The sequence below is a fragment of the Diospyros lotus genome, chromosome 10 (genome assembly GCF_014633365.1).
Source record: "Diospyros lotus cultivar Yz01 chromosome 10, ASM1463336v1, whole genome shotgun sequence".
NCBI lineage: Eukaryota > Viridiplantae > Streptophyta > Magnoliopsida > Ericales > Ebenaceae > Diospyros > Diospyros lotus.
The window spans coordinates 33,254,463-33,270,958 of NC_068347.1; the positions used below are offsets into that span (position 1 = coordinate 33,254,463).

General features: G+C 33.8%; 1 protein-coding gene across 4 annotated transcripts; it reads left to right on the forward strand.

The window, feature by feature from the left end:
• The first annotated feature begins 3,091 nt into the window (after positions 1-3,091).
• LOC127812008 (glutathione reductase, chloroplastic-like) lies at positions 3,092-16,492 on the forward strand. Of its 4 annotated transcripts, none has more exons than XM_052352253.1 (17): positions 3,092-3,391; positions 3,999-4,149; positions 4,754-4,818; positions 6,351-6,420; positions 8,435-8,506; positions 9,363-9,566; positions 9,934-10,007; positions 10,096-10,179; positions 10,698-10,785; positions 10,878-10,959; positions 12,568-12,641; positions 13,227-13,334; positions 13,472-13,536; positions 13,828-13,941; positions 14,320-14,419; positions 15,045-15,098; positions 15,917-16,492. In XM_052352253.1, the coding sequence occupies exons 2-17, from the start codon at positions 4,009-4,011 to the stop codon at positions 16,007-16,009; spliced, it is 1,488 nt and encodes a 495-aa protein (XP_052208213.1). In that variant the 5' UTR covers positions 3,092-3,391; positions 3,999-4,008; the 3' UTR covers positions 16,010-16,492. The 4 variants fall into 4 exon arrangements, with proteins under 4 accessions (XP_052208213.1, XP_052208215.1, XP_052208216.1 ...); XM_052352255.1 differs by lacking the exon at positions 3,092-3,391 and adding an exon at positions 3,418-3,549; XM_052352256.1 differs by lacking the exon at positions 3,092-3,391 and adding an exon at positions 3,483-3,549 and having other exon boundaries at positions 4,100-4,149.
• The last annotated feature ends 4 nt before the right edge of the window (positions 16,493-16,496 follow it).

Here is a 16,496-nt window from a genome sequence, read left to right on the forward strand (position 1 = left end):
GGGTTAACTTGTAATTTTGGTTAGAGGGTTAACTTGTAATTTAAAAGGATTTGTCAACTCGTTCATCAAGTTGTTCGTCCGTGTAACATTTATCCATTAACTCTTGGGTCATCATTCTGTACGGTTCTCGGTGCTCGTATTTTCGATTACGTTAGGAGAAGTAAATCACAGGTGTGAAGTTTTACCTTACTACACAAAGCGAATATTAAACTCATGATCTACTGAACTGACACTAACATATCACTTACTTGACTGTTCAATCTATATCCTGAGAGCGTATTCTATTAACTCTTAATTTGTTGTATAAGCAACCTGCCACGATTGTTATCCCTACGATGCACACCAACTTATCGAGTAATTATTTCTAAGTTATTTTCATAAATTTAGAAACTTTTTATGATTATTTTATAATATTAAAAATATATTTCTATCTATAAATAAAGATAAAAAAAATTCATCTCTAATTTAAAATTTTAGTTTTTTCTAAAATTTATTTCAAATCTTGTTTGAATACGTTATGAAATTTATGTTTATTTTTAGATTGAATAACTATTTTTTTATTAAAATTATATTTATAAAAAATATTTTTATAGTTTTTTATTTACACGTTTCTTATGTATTCATTTCTTACTTTTAAAAATAATATTTTTTAATTTTTATTGTATATCATATTTATTTTTAATTTTCGTATGTCTGAGGACTGATCCTGATTTATTTTTATTATTTTGTAATTGACAAGTCTAGTGGAAAAGCCTACGGAATATATAGAAGGAAGGCCTTCAAATGGTTTCACCAACTTAGAAAAGGCCTATGTTAGATTCCAAGAGAATTAACATTTAGTTATAAAATTATTTGACAAATCAGTTATTATTTAGAGATTATGAATCTAAATTTTATTAATAAATTTTTTTAAACAAAAGAAATAAAATATATTTTAAAAAATGGGCTAAACGTATATTTTTGTCTCTATATTTTTATATATTTATTTAATTTTTTTATTATTTTAAGTACACCTTAAATTTATATTTTTTAATTAATTTAACCCTTATATTTTATTTTTTTTATGCGATAATTTAAATTTTTTATTATTTTAATTACAATCATGTACCTGATTTTTAAGTTAATTTAATTTTTATATTTTAATGTATAAATAAAAAGATAAATAAAATAAATCAATTTAACATATTTTTAAGTTAAAATATAGAGATTAAATTGACTAAAAATGAGAGTATATGTGAAAAAATATAAAAATATATAAGTTAAATTGATTAAGAAAATATAAATATAAAAGTATAATTAAAATAATAAAAAATATGAAAATACAAAAAATATAAATATATAATTTTAATTTAAAAAATATTTTATTAACAAGATATGATGAGACGGACATACGGATACCATCTCGGTTCATCTGTGCATTATATATATATATATATTCTATATATAATAAAATGGGCCGATCACAATCATAACGTGGCCCATTATAATGCCCCCATCACATGACCTGTGTCGACATAAATTGGAAATATCAACTTCCAAACAGCAAAGCTGATTCCTTTTCCACCATGTGAAGTAAACTATTTTATAAAGTGAAAGAGAGAGTCCCTGACACCTCACATCATATATAAGTTGGCTGTTACTTATATTTAATTGAGATTTCAACTCTCGTGAGAGTTGAAGGGTTCAGTCTATTTAAAAATTTAGCTCAAATCTATCTAAATAAGGAGTATTAACGGAAAGAAAATTCTTAAGAGTCAAACAGATTAACAGATAGACTTATAGAATAAGAGATAAAAAATAAAAATACCTTCTCTTATATTATATTATATTTTTTTTAACGTGAATGAGGGTATTTTAGTCTTTTAATCCTCCTTATGTAAGTCTGTCTGTTAACCTATCTGACCTTGTAGAAGAACTCAGTATATAGTATTATTCTATCCATGTAGATTCTTTAATCTAGCTATATAAAGATGTAATATCTCAAAAGATAAATATAGTATTTATTACATTATTAGTATGTCATTTAATAATAGAGAACAGATTTTTATAAGAAAAGTCAGTTTAAATAAGTTGAAACTTGAATATTGGTGGGATTACTTCAAAACTATTAACTCTTCTCAAAGCACTACATTATGTTGTAAAAACAAAGCTTTCTTATCATTATATGCATTTGATCTTCTTGTATCATACAACAGTTTCAAGAGTATTCATTAAAACCCTTAAATTCATGAATAAAACTCTTAATTAAAAAGATAATAGTTAAATAATAATAAATACCCATTATTTTGAGATAATATATATTTATTATGTGATAATCCCATACTCGATGAATAAATTAGGGTTGCAAGAAAAATGGTATCTTAAAAATAAATTTGGAAAAGCTCAGAACTATAGATCACATTCCCCATATTAAAACTACTATTTACTATTATCGGTTGATTTTATTCCCAAAAAAGATCAAAAATATATTTTTTATTTTTTTCCTTTGAAACATTTCTTTTCTTTTTTTTTTATCTAAACTGAAACTTTTTCTTTCCATATATTAAAACGATACAGAAATATTATTTAAATATTTATTTATAATATTTTTAATAATATTTATATATTAATGCATTATACATTCATATATAAATAACCTAAAGTATAATTCATTAATATATAAATATCACAAAAAAAATGCAAGTTTTCAAATGAAAAAGATATCCAAAAAATAATGATATAACTTAAATACTCAAATTTAATATTTATAGTGAATTTTTTGGGATAGTGCAAATAATTTGTCATATTTGTTTAGAAATTTAAGATGTGGGGAGATCATAGGTGCAATTTTACCTTTTTTGAAAGATTATGTAATCATTTGTATGTATTTAAGTGATTTTGATTTGTGCCAAATTTGTTTATATATCTAACTTAGATTTATACGATTCATGAATTTAAAAAAAAAAAAAGGTGGGACGGCCAAAGGGCATCTATGTACTGGACACTGGTCGAGTCTCTTAAGTTATATTTTATACAATATTATATTGATACAAATATATAAAAGATCATCAAAATACTAACGAGAATAGTTCATTGAACCCCACGCCAACGGGCGAGATCTGTGGAGATTCAATTCCCCCCGAAATGGCCAAAAGGGTGAAACCGATGAAATCCACTGTGGTTGCTTTCTTAATCGCTCTCATGATTTACAAATAGCCATTTATTGCAAAGATGCCCCACTTTATGTGGACTCTATGTTGTGGCTGTTTCGTTTACCAGCCACTTTTCTGGCTTAACTATTGTTGAAGCCACAGAATTGGAGAAAGGATCGGGAAGTAAAGAGGAACTGGAAAAGGAGACAACTTTGCAGGGCAGCAGAGAAACTTGTGGTGATCTTCAAATCTTCAGCAAGGTTCCTGGCTTGAAAACCCATCTGCATTTAACTTTTCATTCTTTTATTTGTTTGGTTGCTGGGAATCAGTGGGTAACACAAAATTGAAGATGATTACAGTTGGGTCATGAGTGACGTATCAGTGAATAGACGCCTCGTGACTGTGATCCTATACTTTAGTATGTTTGAAATTCCATTTGCGTTTATGTTTTATGCTTTCGTTGGTTTGGTTGCTAAGAAATATAGGAGAGGGGAAAGTACCAATTGGGTTGGGATAGGTTGTCCCTAAGAGATCAACCCAGAAACTCTTTTGGTGGTCTTACAGCCTAAAGAGGTATGCGTGAAAAAACACTTGCATTTACCAAATAGAGAATTAAAGAAAGTCACAATTGGCTTCTATTGGAGAGAGAATAAATCAAATTGCAAGCCTGGGTATTGAATATTTCAAAGACTTTTAGTTGAATGTGCTTTTGCAGGGCATCTGGATGTTTTGTGTTGGAACTTTTTCATCGTACCCCTATTTGTTTCCGTCTTATTTTCCTTTAGTTTCTGACCAGCCAAACAGAATTCAGTTGTGTGGATACTGTTTTGTTTTTGGCTGATACCTTTTGGTTTGCTTGGTGTTTAGTTTGGTAATCATGGCAAGGAAGATGCAAATTGATGGGGAGCTGGAAAATTCTAATAAAGAGGAATCACAATATGACTTTGATTTGTTTGTGATTGGGGCAGGAAGTGGCGGTGTGCGTGCAGCAAGATTTTCAGCACAATATGGAGCCAAGGTTTGCTCCAAAATTGCATCTATATTATGTATCTAGCTCTTTTTTCTTTTTTAATCTACACCTCGAAACAATAGGTGATGTCCAATATGAGTTCAATTTCCAACTAGATTTGCAGTTTTTCAGGGATCTTGTGGCTTTGATTCCCAATTTACTTCATCTTCAAACTTTATGTGAGCTTTGAGAATTGAAAAAATCATCTTTTCCTCCTTTGTGACGATGAGGTTTGTTATACTGAAGAGAAGTGGAATGAAAAATAAATGCAAAAAGATTTTATTCACTGTTATCTGGTGTAGTTGTGATGACTTTACAGACTTGCAACTTCTGATCATGAAAACTAATTTTATTTCCTCACTGCAAGATCATTATGGAATCTGAAAGAGAAATAAGAAAAAAAAAAAAATCATTTAAAGCCACTGAACGAATTTTCTTCCAATTATTACCTGTTGGTCTTTATCAATGATATTAACCAAAACAAATAAATTTTAGTACTTTGTTTCTTACATTTGTATATGGAAAACCATAGCTGAGTGCATAGTGGTTTACATCAAGAAATATGTTGAAAGCTAGTGTGTTTGGCTTTGATAAGATCTTATATCTTTGCAAGGTTGGGATCTGTGAGCTTCCATTTCATCCAATCAGCTCAGAAGTTCTTGGAGGAGTTGGAGGAACGTAAGTTTGTGAAGATCAACTTTCAAAGTCTATTTATCTTTTCCTTTTTAGCTTTTGCATGTGAATCTTTAATTTGTACTGCATTTACATCATCATTGTTGTGTGATGGTGTAAAGTTGGTTGAAGTTGTTACTTGAATAACTTCTCAGTCACAGCAATGGCTAATATAAGTAATTTTGACATGGAGTAAACCTTAAAGACATTGCAATGCCCATTATATATTGTATCGATGACTTGGATGCCATGTCGTCAGGGACGATCCTACACTAGTGGTAACCGGTATCTTTTCCCTGTATTTGATGTTTTGCAAATGGTGTGAATGTGTGCTTGGTGATGTATGTTGGTCTATAAAAGGATGTTGTATATTTTGTTTGCTTCTCTGTGAGGTTTAACTCTGAATGAATTGAAGTACTTGTCATAAAAATGCATCTAAATAGGTGAATACATGGGAGTCATTTGTGATTATTGACAAGTTCTTGAAACTTAAAAGTTTTTGCAAAATTATTTACTAGCACTTAGTGTACGTGTAGGTGGGGTTGGGGGGGGGGGGGGGGGGGGGGGGGGGCAGTCCCAGTGTCTTATACTATAAATCCAGTAACTCCAATGACAATATCAATTTAATATTGTTACTTTCACAAATCAGCAAGTGTCAAAAGAATGATTTTTTTTTTCCTTTTCTAATTGGCTATTCTAGAATGTGGCCTTACTAATGATGTGGCCATGGATAGAGATGGATAAAGGTTTAAAATTCATGTAGCTGACCCATCTAGTGGGATTAAGCTTGTGATTGTTGTTGTGGTGGTGGTGGTGATTCTAGAATGAGACATCCAAAAAATTGAGATCATGTGATAGTTACATATTGATCATTTTTTGTCATAGTGGGTGTGCTTGAGTTTGTGCCAATACTTCTGCTAGGTAATAAAAGAAATTACAGAAATAATGCAGGAGAAAGTTTTTGTGAATTTATGATGTCATCATGAAGCAACCTAATGATAATTAATATCAAACTGTTTTCCATTTTTTGTTATGTCTTCGATTGTCTAAGTTCCCAAATTTGATGTTTGATTCGTGAAAAGTTTAGCTTTGATACAAATATGAGTTTTAGATGAAATGAGATAGCTTTTGATGGTAAAAGAATGTTGAAAGTTCACAGAGTTTGCCTAGTATGTGATGGTATGGATCACCTTTATGACTACATCCGTGTAGGTGGCATAGTTTCAAAATGTCTTAACAATGGCACAAATATGTCAAATTTTGGATTTGTTGTCTCAAATCCCCTTGTATCAGGAGTTTGTTGATGGCAATCTGTTAAGCATCATGTAGCTGTCATTTTTCAAATTGACAACAGTAACAAGATGACGAAAAGTCCCATCTAAGTACGATGACAGCTAGGCATGCTTAAAAATATCAAATTGTTACTAAGACAAATCAACCCCAAAGTACTTGCAACTATAAGATGCCATATTTATAGTGATCTGTATTTAAGTATAAATTAATCAAGTCTAACCTATGATGTCTTTCATGTGGTGCAGCTGCGTGATTCGAGGTTGTGTTCCTAAGAAAATTTTGGTTTATGGAGCATCTTTTGGGCCGGAACTTGAGGTTAGATTTATATCACAATGACATAATTTACACCAAAAATTTTCATATAACCTTGTTTTACTAGTTTACAGATTTATAACTTTTAATTTGTTGGTCCAAAATAAAATGATTCAACTGTGGGACCCCTTTCCTGACTGCAGTGCCTTTTATCTCTCCACCTGAGCACTCCACTCTCTACTCACGTGCACTGAATCTTACATGGCTCATTCAAACAATCTCTTGCTGCTGATGTCTCCTCATGAGTAGTAAGCAGCATTCTTAATCTCTTTGGCTTCTCTTAGGGTCTGCTCAGATCTGCTCTCCTCGAAACATCTCCCTCTTGCCAACATGCCCCAAGACTCAACTCTTATGGGGTATTAACCTAACTGGGAGAAAGGACTTTGGTTCTCTGCACATGACCCGTAAGGACTTCTAGTTTGATGATAGAGTTAAGTGTTCTCATGAAGGGACTTCTGATTTTCCCTCAAGGCGCATCTGACTTGGCTGTGGTTGAGTGAGATGTGATATGAAGAATAAAGTCAAAAAAGAGCAGGGAACCCTCCATAGGTCTCCTTACCAATGGACAGAATGTCCAGCACCATTTGAGCACCATTTGAACCACTAACTGATCTCTATGAGAAAGTCAGCTTGGTGTTTTTTGTAAGCCAAAGGTCAAGGCTCCACCATGCTGGGGCAAAAGAAGGGGATAAATCCCCACTTCATTGTCAGAAAACATGATACTGTTTACAGGTGAGCTTTGCCTCTATGGCCGAGTCTGCCTATGGCTAGGGTTTTTTCCTCTTTGAAGATCATCCATACATTCATTCATCAATTGCCTCCATTTTTAAGTTCTCCCCACTGCTGTCTTCTCTTGATTGTCTCAATCCCCTAAAAGGAACTTTCTACATGGGCAAAATATAAATTAATTTTCTTGCATGGAGGCTGAAATTCTAGTCATGCTAGAGATTAAGCTTTTGTGTTTAACATGGTATGCTAGTTTTTTTTTTTTTTACATTATTAGTTATTATGAATCTAATTATCATACAGAATCTTATGTTTGAGTCCAAGCACAGCCAGCTTGTGGAAATGCATTTGAGGTTTTAGTTGACACCTGGTTGCTGAGACCACTTAGGTATGGTGGGCCCAACAACAGTACTTGGTCTTCTAGCATAATAGAATTAATTGTTATTGGTGAATACAATACAAGGGTCTGTGGCAGAAAAATTCAAAAATGTCAAATCTGAAGTTAGGACTTAAGTTATGGATTTCTCTAAGCTGGAAATACTGCCATCTGATAGTCATATCAGTTTTTGTCATAGATGACCCAGTGTATGTGACATCATGACTGGTTCTTGAGGAGAAGATTGAGGTTTCATGATGGAGCTAATGAAGATTTTATGGGATGTCATGACCCAAGGATCCATAGAGGGGCAATAGGGTGATAGGCCTATAATAGTTGTTAAGAGGATATTTTAGCAATTAGTTAGAAGCACATGGGTGTGTTGTGCATGCTGTTAAGAGCCAGATATGCCTATATAAGGCTACTGTAAACGGATGGGATGCTCATGCTTGAATTGATCGAATGAATTCTTAATTCTCTCTCTACAATTCTCTCCCAATCTCCCTCTCGTTTCTTCTGCAGTCTCCCTCACTTCTCTCTACATCCTTTCCCCCATTTCTGTCCAATTTCCCTCTCCAAATGTTCTATTCTTGATTCTATTCCATCAGATCCTTCCAATTGCCAATCCAATCCTAGGCTAAACCCTAGGTACATGACATGGGATTGGTTTTGATAATTGTCCATCCTTGATTGCTGTTAATTCTGTATTGTTTAGGTTATAGATCTCCTCAAGCTTCATCACATGGGATGGCTTGAATTATTCATTTTTTCCCTTTTATTTAAAAAATTGCTTTCTGTTATTGTTAGCAATAATGCTACTGTTTTATAATAATAAATATTATATAAACAATAATTCACTTTATGCCCTTCCTTTCCATGAAATTGTTTGATGTAACTGCTATTTTGGTTTTGTAGGATGCCAGAAATTTTGGATGGGAATTAAATAACAAGATTGACTTCAATTGGAAAAAGCTTTTGCACAAGAAGGTTAGTTTTGAACTTTTGTTTTTCTTTTATCATATTTAATCTCATGTATTTTGCATGGTAAGACCTTTTTCTGTCTTGACTTCTCTTCACAGTTCTAAGAGGCAATATGATACAAACTGGTGCATATAACTTGATCACAGAATGATTATCCAAGCAATGCAGTTCAAGTGAACAAATAGTGGTTGTAACTTTTTCTGAATTGACAAACGGGTGAATCATTAATGTAGATATTATTTATGGTGAGAAGCATTAAGTCCTGTAGAACTCACTTGTGAACTTGTTTTGAGAAAGAAGATAAAGAAAAGTACTGCATAAGGCCCTTCATCAAATGTAATCACTTTTGTCCTTTTAGGTTTAGTTGATGAGTAAAGTAGTTTACTCCAAGTTTGGACAGTCGGGCTTTCCCCTTGTCTTTGCATCCCTCTCTTTCTAAATCTTGTTGTTATTACTTATTAGTTGCCAGTCTATATCTAGATGTCTTCCTATCATTATATATCTTGGGACAGACATAAGGACATGGGAATATAGTGAAATGTGGCAGTGCCATTGGGGAATACCTACGAAATGTAAGTATTAGGAAGACCTCTAGATTCACTGGATAAGGATCCAAGATTAGTTGGTGGGATTGTTCGCTTTGGCTTGATTAGTTTGCAATTCAAATGTCAACTTGAGATTTTTAGAGTTCTGGTTAGAGAATTCATTATTGTGTTTAGATGTTTCCTGAGCATATTATCATTCACTTTTATGCTTGGGGTTTGTCACTATTATAACCTGGAACAGGCACATACATCATGGTTTATAATGATTTTGTTTTCCCGGTCATTTATGTATTTAATTGTTTTTGGGAATATTGCAGACAGAAGAAATAATTAGATTAAATGGAATCTACAAACGGTTACTTTCAAATGCTGGGGTTAAATTGTATGAAGGAGAGGGAAAAGTAGTCGGTCCCAATGAAGTTGAGTTGACACAACTTGATGGAACGAAAATATGCTATTCAGCAAAGCATGTGCTCATTGCTACTGGTAGTAGATCTGAACGTCCAGACATTCCAGGGCAGGTACAACTTCTGATTCCATTATGAGAGGAATTGAAAATAACATAATAGATTGATTGTGTTAAATAAGATAAGTAAGGGGTATTAGTGTAATTAGCTTAAAATACTTGTATGTATATATATTCTCTTGTATTATACACTTTTTGGTAGAATACACATTACTTTATTCATAGATTGTATTTTGGAAACATGTGCTTGATCTTTCTGCCAATTGGCTGCTCACTTATGGGCATATTTTGCTTGCAAAACCAGCACAAAACTTTGCAACTGGAACTACTGGATATGTATGTTTCGTTCTAACTAACCCCTACAATGTAATATTATCATCTAAATACTACTACTGTTTTGTTATTTTTGGTTGACTTTATAGGAGTTAGCTATAACCTCAGACGAAGCATTGAGCTTGGATGAGTTACCTAAGCGTGCTGTTGTACTTGGGGGAGGGTTTGTCTATATCTGCATCTCTGTCACCTTAATTTTCCCTGGCGTGCTCTGGACTTTTAGATGAACTTCCTTTTCTCTTGTTCTCCAGGTACATTGCTGTTGAGTTTGCTTCAATATGGCGTGGAATGGGTGCTACGGTGGATCTATGCTTCAGAAAGGAACTCCCGTTAACGTAATATTTGAGGGGTCATAATCACAATTTGGTTCCTGACAGTATTCCTTTTTGTTCTTCAAACTTATTATCCACTGTGATATCTCAACGTAATGAGTTTTATGAGGTACCTTTATCTTTATGGACAGAGCACTAATGTTCGCAAGAAAGGCTTTGATGCAATGAGTTGTATAAAGTGTCAATTCTGGGCACATTATACAATCCTTTAATCTTGTCCAAATTCAATAAATGAACTTTTCCTTAAGATCCAATTTCCTTTGCTAATAAAAAAAGGTGAACTTTTTGTGACAGTTTCTTATTTGAGACTGAATGTCCCTTTCCTTATCTAAGAAGCCTTCTCTATTTTACTTCCAAGATATGGATTACTTTGTCGTGATATGGATTGGTTTTATTCCTGTGTATATCATCTCATGATAAACAATTTTTGTAGTTATCTTCAGAACTGTGAGTCACCTAGAGCTTTCTTGGTCAATGTCTTTTCTGTACATCTGTGTTCTTAGAGCCGTTTCTCATGCCAGATATTTTGATAATGAAATGAGAGCAGCAGTTGCCCGAAATCTGGAAGGCAGGGGAATTAACTTGCATCCCAGTACAAATTTGATAGAGGTATTATTTGCAATTATTCTCGTGCCTCTAATTATTGATATCTTGCAATGCTTATTTGCTAACTAGGTCTAATGATAATTTTGATTATTTAGTTGGTTAAAACAGAAGAGGGGATAAGAGTTCTCACAGACAATGATCAAGAAATAGTTGCGGACATTGTACTCTTTGCCACTGGTAATTCTGAACTTTGCCGTATTTGCCAGCATCTGAAAATAATAAGTTTATATATTTGATTAGGATGCTTGTCCAAAAAGCGGGTTATATACCATTTTTTGACACCATGAGCTAGTGGTGGACAATTATTTTTCCTTTCTGAGGCTATTTTGACCTATTGGTAAATTTAACCACACTATCACATCAAATAAAATGAATTTTATTTTTGTTATTTATTCATGATTCCCTATTTTGAAATAATTGAGAAGATATTAAGTTTTGCCCTACAGTCAATAGATTACACACCAGAATCCCACGTTTGTTACATTTCCTCTTCGAGCTGGACTGTCCTGTCCTTGAGTTTCTGCATTTATACTCGGATCCACATTTAGAAGTTGTTTTGACATCAATGATCCATTTCTTTAAACATTAAATATTCCACAAAAGAGAATAGTTTTTCCATGTTTTACAAGAAAGAACTTCACATGCTTGAGTAATCCCCTTAACACTCGAAGTGTTGAGGGTGTTACCCCTTATAGCTGTGAAGTGTTGAGGATATTACTCCTTATCACATTAGGCTCCATGCCTATATGAAGGAGGGTTGCATTCCTAGATGGAGGGTTGCATTAGGTAATTGACTGCCAACATAAAAAAATGATTAGATCTTCTTAACTTATATTCTAGACAAAGTGGGAGACCAGTAGACATTTCATGAGATCTAATGGCCTTACAAAGGATATGTCCACAGGTAGAGATGTTGAAGAGATAGAATTTATGTAACCGCTCTAACCTAGACAGAATAAGGCTTCTAATGATGGTGAAATGTTTTACATGAACGCAACATGATTCTAGAGTTCCATTTAGATGTTGAAAAAGATTTACTATCAAATGCATAAATATAGATGGTACCATACATATGTTCTGCAAGTGGAGATGGTACTGTCAAATGTATATAGAGTATAGGCATGTATACATGCATAAATGCATATACATGTTTTTACATATGCATTTGCATCTATATGTTTGTGTACATGCATACATATATGTGCATGTATATATATGTTTTTAGGCTTCTGACGTCAGAGTGTTACCAAAAACATGACCAGGACAAAATCCGAAAGTCTTTTTCAGTTATTGGTAGGTGAAGTACTATATCCAGTAAACTGGAAATTGATGAATAACTATTGCACATCAAATGTATAGAGCATAAGCAGTTCATATTGTAATATTTGTTACAATTTCCTCTGCTCTTTAGCCATCAAAATATTTGATTTGGACTGAACAAGGCCATAAAAGGGTCTTATGTTGACCCTAGTCTAAACTTGCAGTTAGTGGAATTTAGTCTTGTAGCTGGCATTCCTTTGATTGAGCTGGAAAATTCAACAGCTTGAATTTACTTTATGGATTGATCAGAATTGAAATGCATCTGCTGTTATTTATATGCCATTTCTCTCCCAAGAAACAGAATATCAATGTTTTTATTGCTATAGACCTTAACACACTTTGTTGTTTATTTTCTTTTATACATGTATGTATGTACTTTAATATTAGCTTTCTATAATCAACAGTTGTAGTTTATGGATTTTAATGCAACTATTTAGTCAACAAATGATTTTTCGTTGATCACAGGTCGGATTCCTACTACAAAGAGGTTGAATCTACAGGCTGTAGGTGTTGAGCTTGATGAGATAGGAGCCATAAAGGTCACTAGCTATTTCCCTTCATCGTTGTTACATGTGTCATGATGTTCAAAAATTATGAAGAGTAGATTTTATGTGGATTGTTTTCCAGATGACCTCTGGACATAGCAGAGATGTTTTATGGCTTAGGTTAGTGAGGTTTATTCCATATTAAAGATCAACCTTGAAACGAAAATCTTTTGAACTATATGTAACGTCTACTTAGTTTGTTACAAAATCTTTTTGACAGTCAAGTAAGGATCAACCTTCTGCATTTAGGGGATGTTTTCCTAGGAAGCTATGGATCAACTTTTTTCTATTGTTTGTGAAGGAAGCTATGATTTATGTTGATGTAGCATAAAGGCACATGCTGCTTATTCTGGTTACTTGTATGGTTATTCAAGGATTTTCTTGTGCAACAAGGCTTATTTAGGTTGTTGGTGGTGTTTATAGACTCTTAACCTTTGGTTAATGAGGCTTCTTCTTGATCTATTATTACATGGGCTATTGGCTAACTGAGAAGCAGAACTGTTATACTTTGTGAAAGAAACTTGTGTAACAAAGTTAATTGTCTCTGAGGTGCATCACCCCTTTATCTGTTTCTTTCAGGTAGATGAGTATTCCCGCACAAACATACCTAGCATTTGGGCCATCGGTGATGTTACAAATAGAATGAATCTTACTCCTGTGGCATTAATGGAAGGAACCTGTTTTGCAGTATGCGTTCAATCTGAACCTTTGCTAGCTACCATTTCTTCATTTGCAATTTTTGCATTACTAATTCATTGTTTTTCATCATAATTATTTATACAAGTAATTACATGTCTTGAAATGTCAAATTCTTTGTGTTGCAGAAAACTGTTTTTGGTGGGCAGCTTAGCAAGCCTGACTATAGCAATGTACCTACTGCTGTTTTCTGGTACTGTTTCTTCTCTTCTGGATCTTCATTCTGTTTTCCATTACACACTAAGAATGCCCATTGGCATAACGAGAGTATGACAGTTTGACAATTGTCATAAAAACTGAACCTTATTATCATAAACTAGCATGCTTCTCAATTTTATTATTACTTTTGCTCATAAACTATCATATTTAAGCAGTGTTTTACTCATTGATTCTGAAACCTCTCTCTTTCTGTACCAATTATGTCCATAATTTTCCGAGAATATATGCATGATATAATTAACTTGCATCTCCTATTCCTTTACAGTGTACCGCCGCTTTCTGTAGTTGGGCTCACTGAAGAGGAGGCGATAGAGCAAGCAAAGGGTGATGTTTTGATTTTCACCTCAACATTCAATCCTATGAGGAACACCATCTCAGGGTACATGATTCTGCCTTAAAACTTTATTAGATAGTTTCAGAATCTTAAAGAGAAACGTGGTAACTGTTGGTCTAGATCCTTGTTCTAGTCTCATGATTTGCAAGGCTAGGATTTGGAACTCCTTTTGATAATTCCTGCTAGTTCATTACAAGTCAATTGGCTTTCATGGTAGCTGTATTAGCAGCAATTTCTTTTTCCTTATTTATATCCATGTTCATGAACTTGGTTGGTATGATTTGCCTGGTCCCGTATGTTTCTAGAGTGTTGAATCTTAGTATCATGTTAAATCTATCAAATTCTTATTTCCAAGGACATTGGAACATAGTTAACCGCTCTTTTATGTGAAATTTTGCCTGACACCTTGTATTTTATCCATAGGCGGCAAGAGAAGACGATAATGAAACTTGTTGTTGATGCCGAGACAGATAAAGTTATTGGAGCATCAATGTGTGGGCCAGATGCGGCTGAGATTATGCAGGTATTATGTTGAAAGCAATGTTTCATGGATGCACATCTTAAGAAGTATCAAACTGATATTAGAGATAAAGTTCTCTCTCTAATAGTTTTTTTATTAGATAAGATGGTGGTCTACAATTCAAAATCCCCAAAACTAGGAAGTCTGAACGCATAATTCCTACAGAACCTCTTATAAGATCCCTCTGCCTGATATCAAACAGTCATGCTCTAAATGGCTAAAGCTCATCCTTTCCATCTGTTACGACTGAAGAACCCAATTATCACTGCCTCGTATTTTCTCTATATCCAGCTTGAATATTATCCACCATAGTTAAAAAAAAAATACTGTGGAGAACATAGGTAGCAAAAAGTTAAATATTATCTCACAAACTGTCAAAATTGGCAACTTCTCCATGTTTCAAGTAATAATGTGGGGTGCAAAGCATATATCCCAATACTATATACTTTGGAAAGAAGCTACATCTTTGTCTCATTTTGATTGTGTGTACCTTTGGACATTTATGCGTCTTAAGCAGTATTCACCAACCACTGGATGCAGCATCTGTCCAGAAAATTGAAGATTTTAGTTATATTTTTTTTACATCCAAATATGCTGCTTCTGATATTGTTTTGTATGTCTGTCACAGGGCATAGCAATTGCACTTAAGTGCGGAGCAACTAAGGCGATGTTTGATAGCACAGTAAGCTAGATTCCACTTTTCAGAACTACCTTGCAGCTCAATTATCTATGTTGAACTTATTCCAACCTATGTTCTTGCTACACTCTTCTTCTTTCAATCTGGCAATCTGAACGAACTTATACTTGCTGAGATCTAAAACATCTCTGGATTTCATCGCACAGCTTCAGCATTTTTATATGTACAGCAGCACTTGCTTTTGTAAAAGGACTTGGCTAATGATCTGAGTCCTTTCTAGGTCCTTTATCTTCTTTTTTTTTTCAAGTGAAAAAAGGAAAATCTAGATTCCAAGAATACCTGTGTGCAGGAGTAGTAGGCTTAGTCCCTCACCCCACCATCAGGTTAGGCTTGGTGGGGCCATTTCTACAATAACCCACTTCCGCTGCACCCAAGTGTCATCCATAAAATTGACAATACCCCCAGTAGTTAGGCTTTAATGGCAGAATTATTAACCCCTTCACCCTTAAACCCGAGATAGCCTCAAGGCAGGCGACCAACCAGGCCCCTAATGGCAGAGAGAGGCTGCTCATGAGAGGACCAAAACACAAGACCTTGTCCCCAATCCTTATCTTTTTCTAGTTAAGCAACATCTATGCAGTAGTTGGTCAGAGAGCTTCACTAGTTTATATTTAGTAGTGACAGTTGCATTTATAAACAAATCTGTTCAATAATGGTTGCCAATTCTAGTTTTATTTTCTCTTCATACTAAGATTGGATATGCAAATAGTCCCTTCTGAGCTCATATTTTCTATATTATGTCATAAAATTATTGCAACAACCTACATTAGAGTAGCTTTAAATCTCTCATGGTCTGATGACAGGTGGGAATACACCCTTCGGCTGCAGAGGAATTTGTCACTATGCGTACGCTTACAAGGCGTGTTTCTAAACCAAAGACAAAGCTCCAAGAATGAACACAATACCCTAATGAAACAATCCATCCTCTTATTATAACAGCATTCTTGTGTAATTTCTTTCATACTAAACAAACACAGGAAGATATACAGAGATGGGAATAAAGATAGACAGATATGTAGAGATGGGAGTAAAGATGGACATTCTTTACTGTTAGTTCCCTTTGCTCAAAAGTAGAAGTTCATATGCTACTCGCTACTGTGTTGTCTCATACTTTACTGGTGCCTGGACTATGTTTCCTTCTAATCCATCATATCTGTGAGATGGAGGCAAGTTTTGTATTCTAGTGGCTAGATTGATCATGGAAAAAGCTCTATTATATTGTAGCATGACAGTGATTGGCTATGATAGCAACATTAGTTTAGTTTTGACTTTTAAAAATACTAGTACTACAGGTTTGAAAGAGTGCTTTATAGGTGTCAAATGATTCGATCTGTATTATACAGGATGTTATGTTGTGTTAAATAAATTATTTAAGTAAATCAG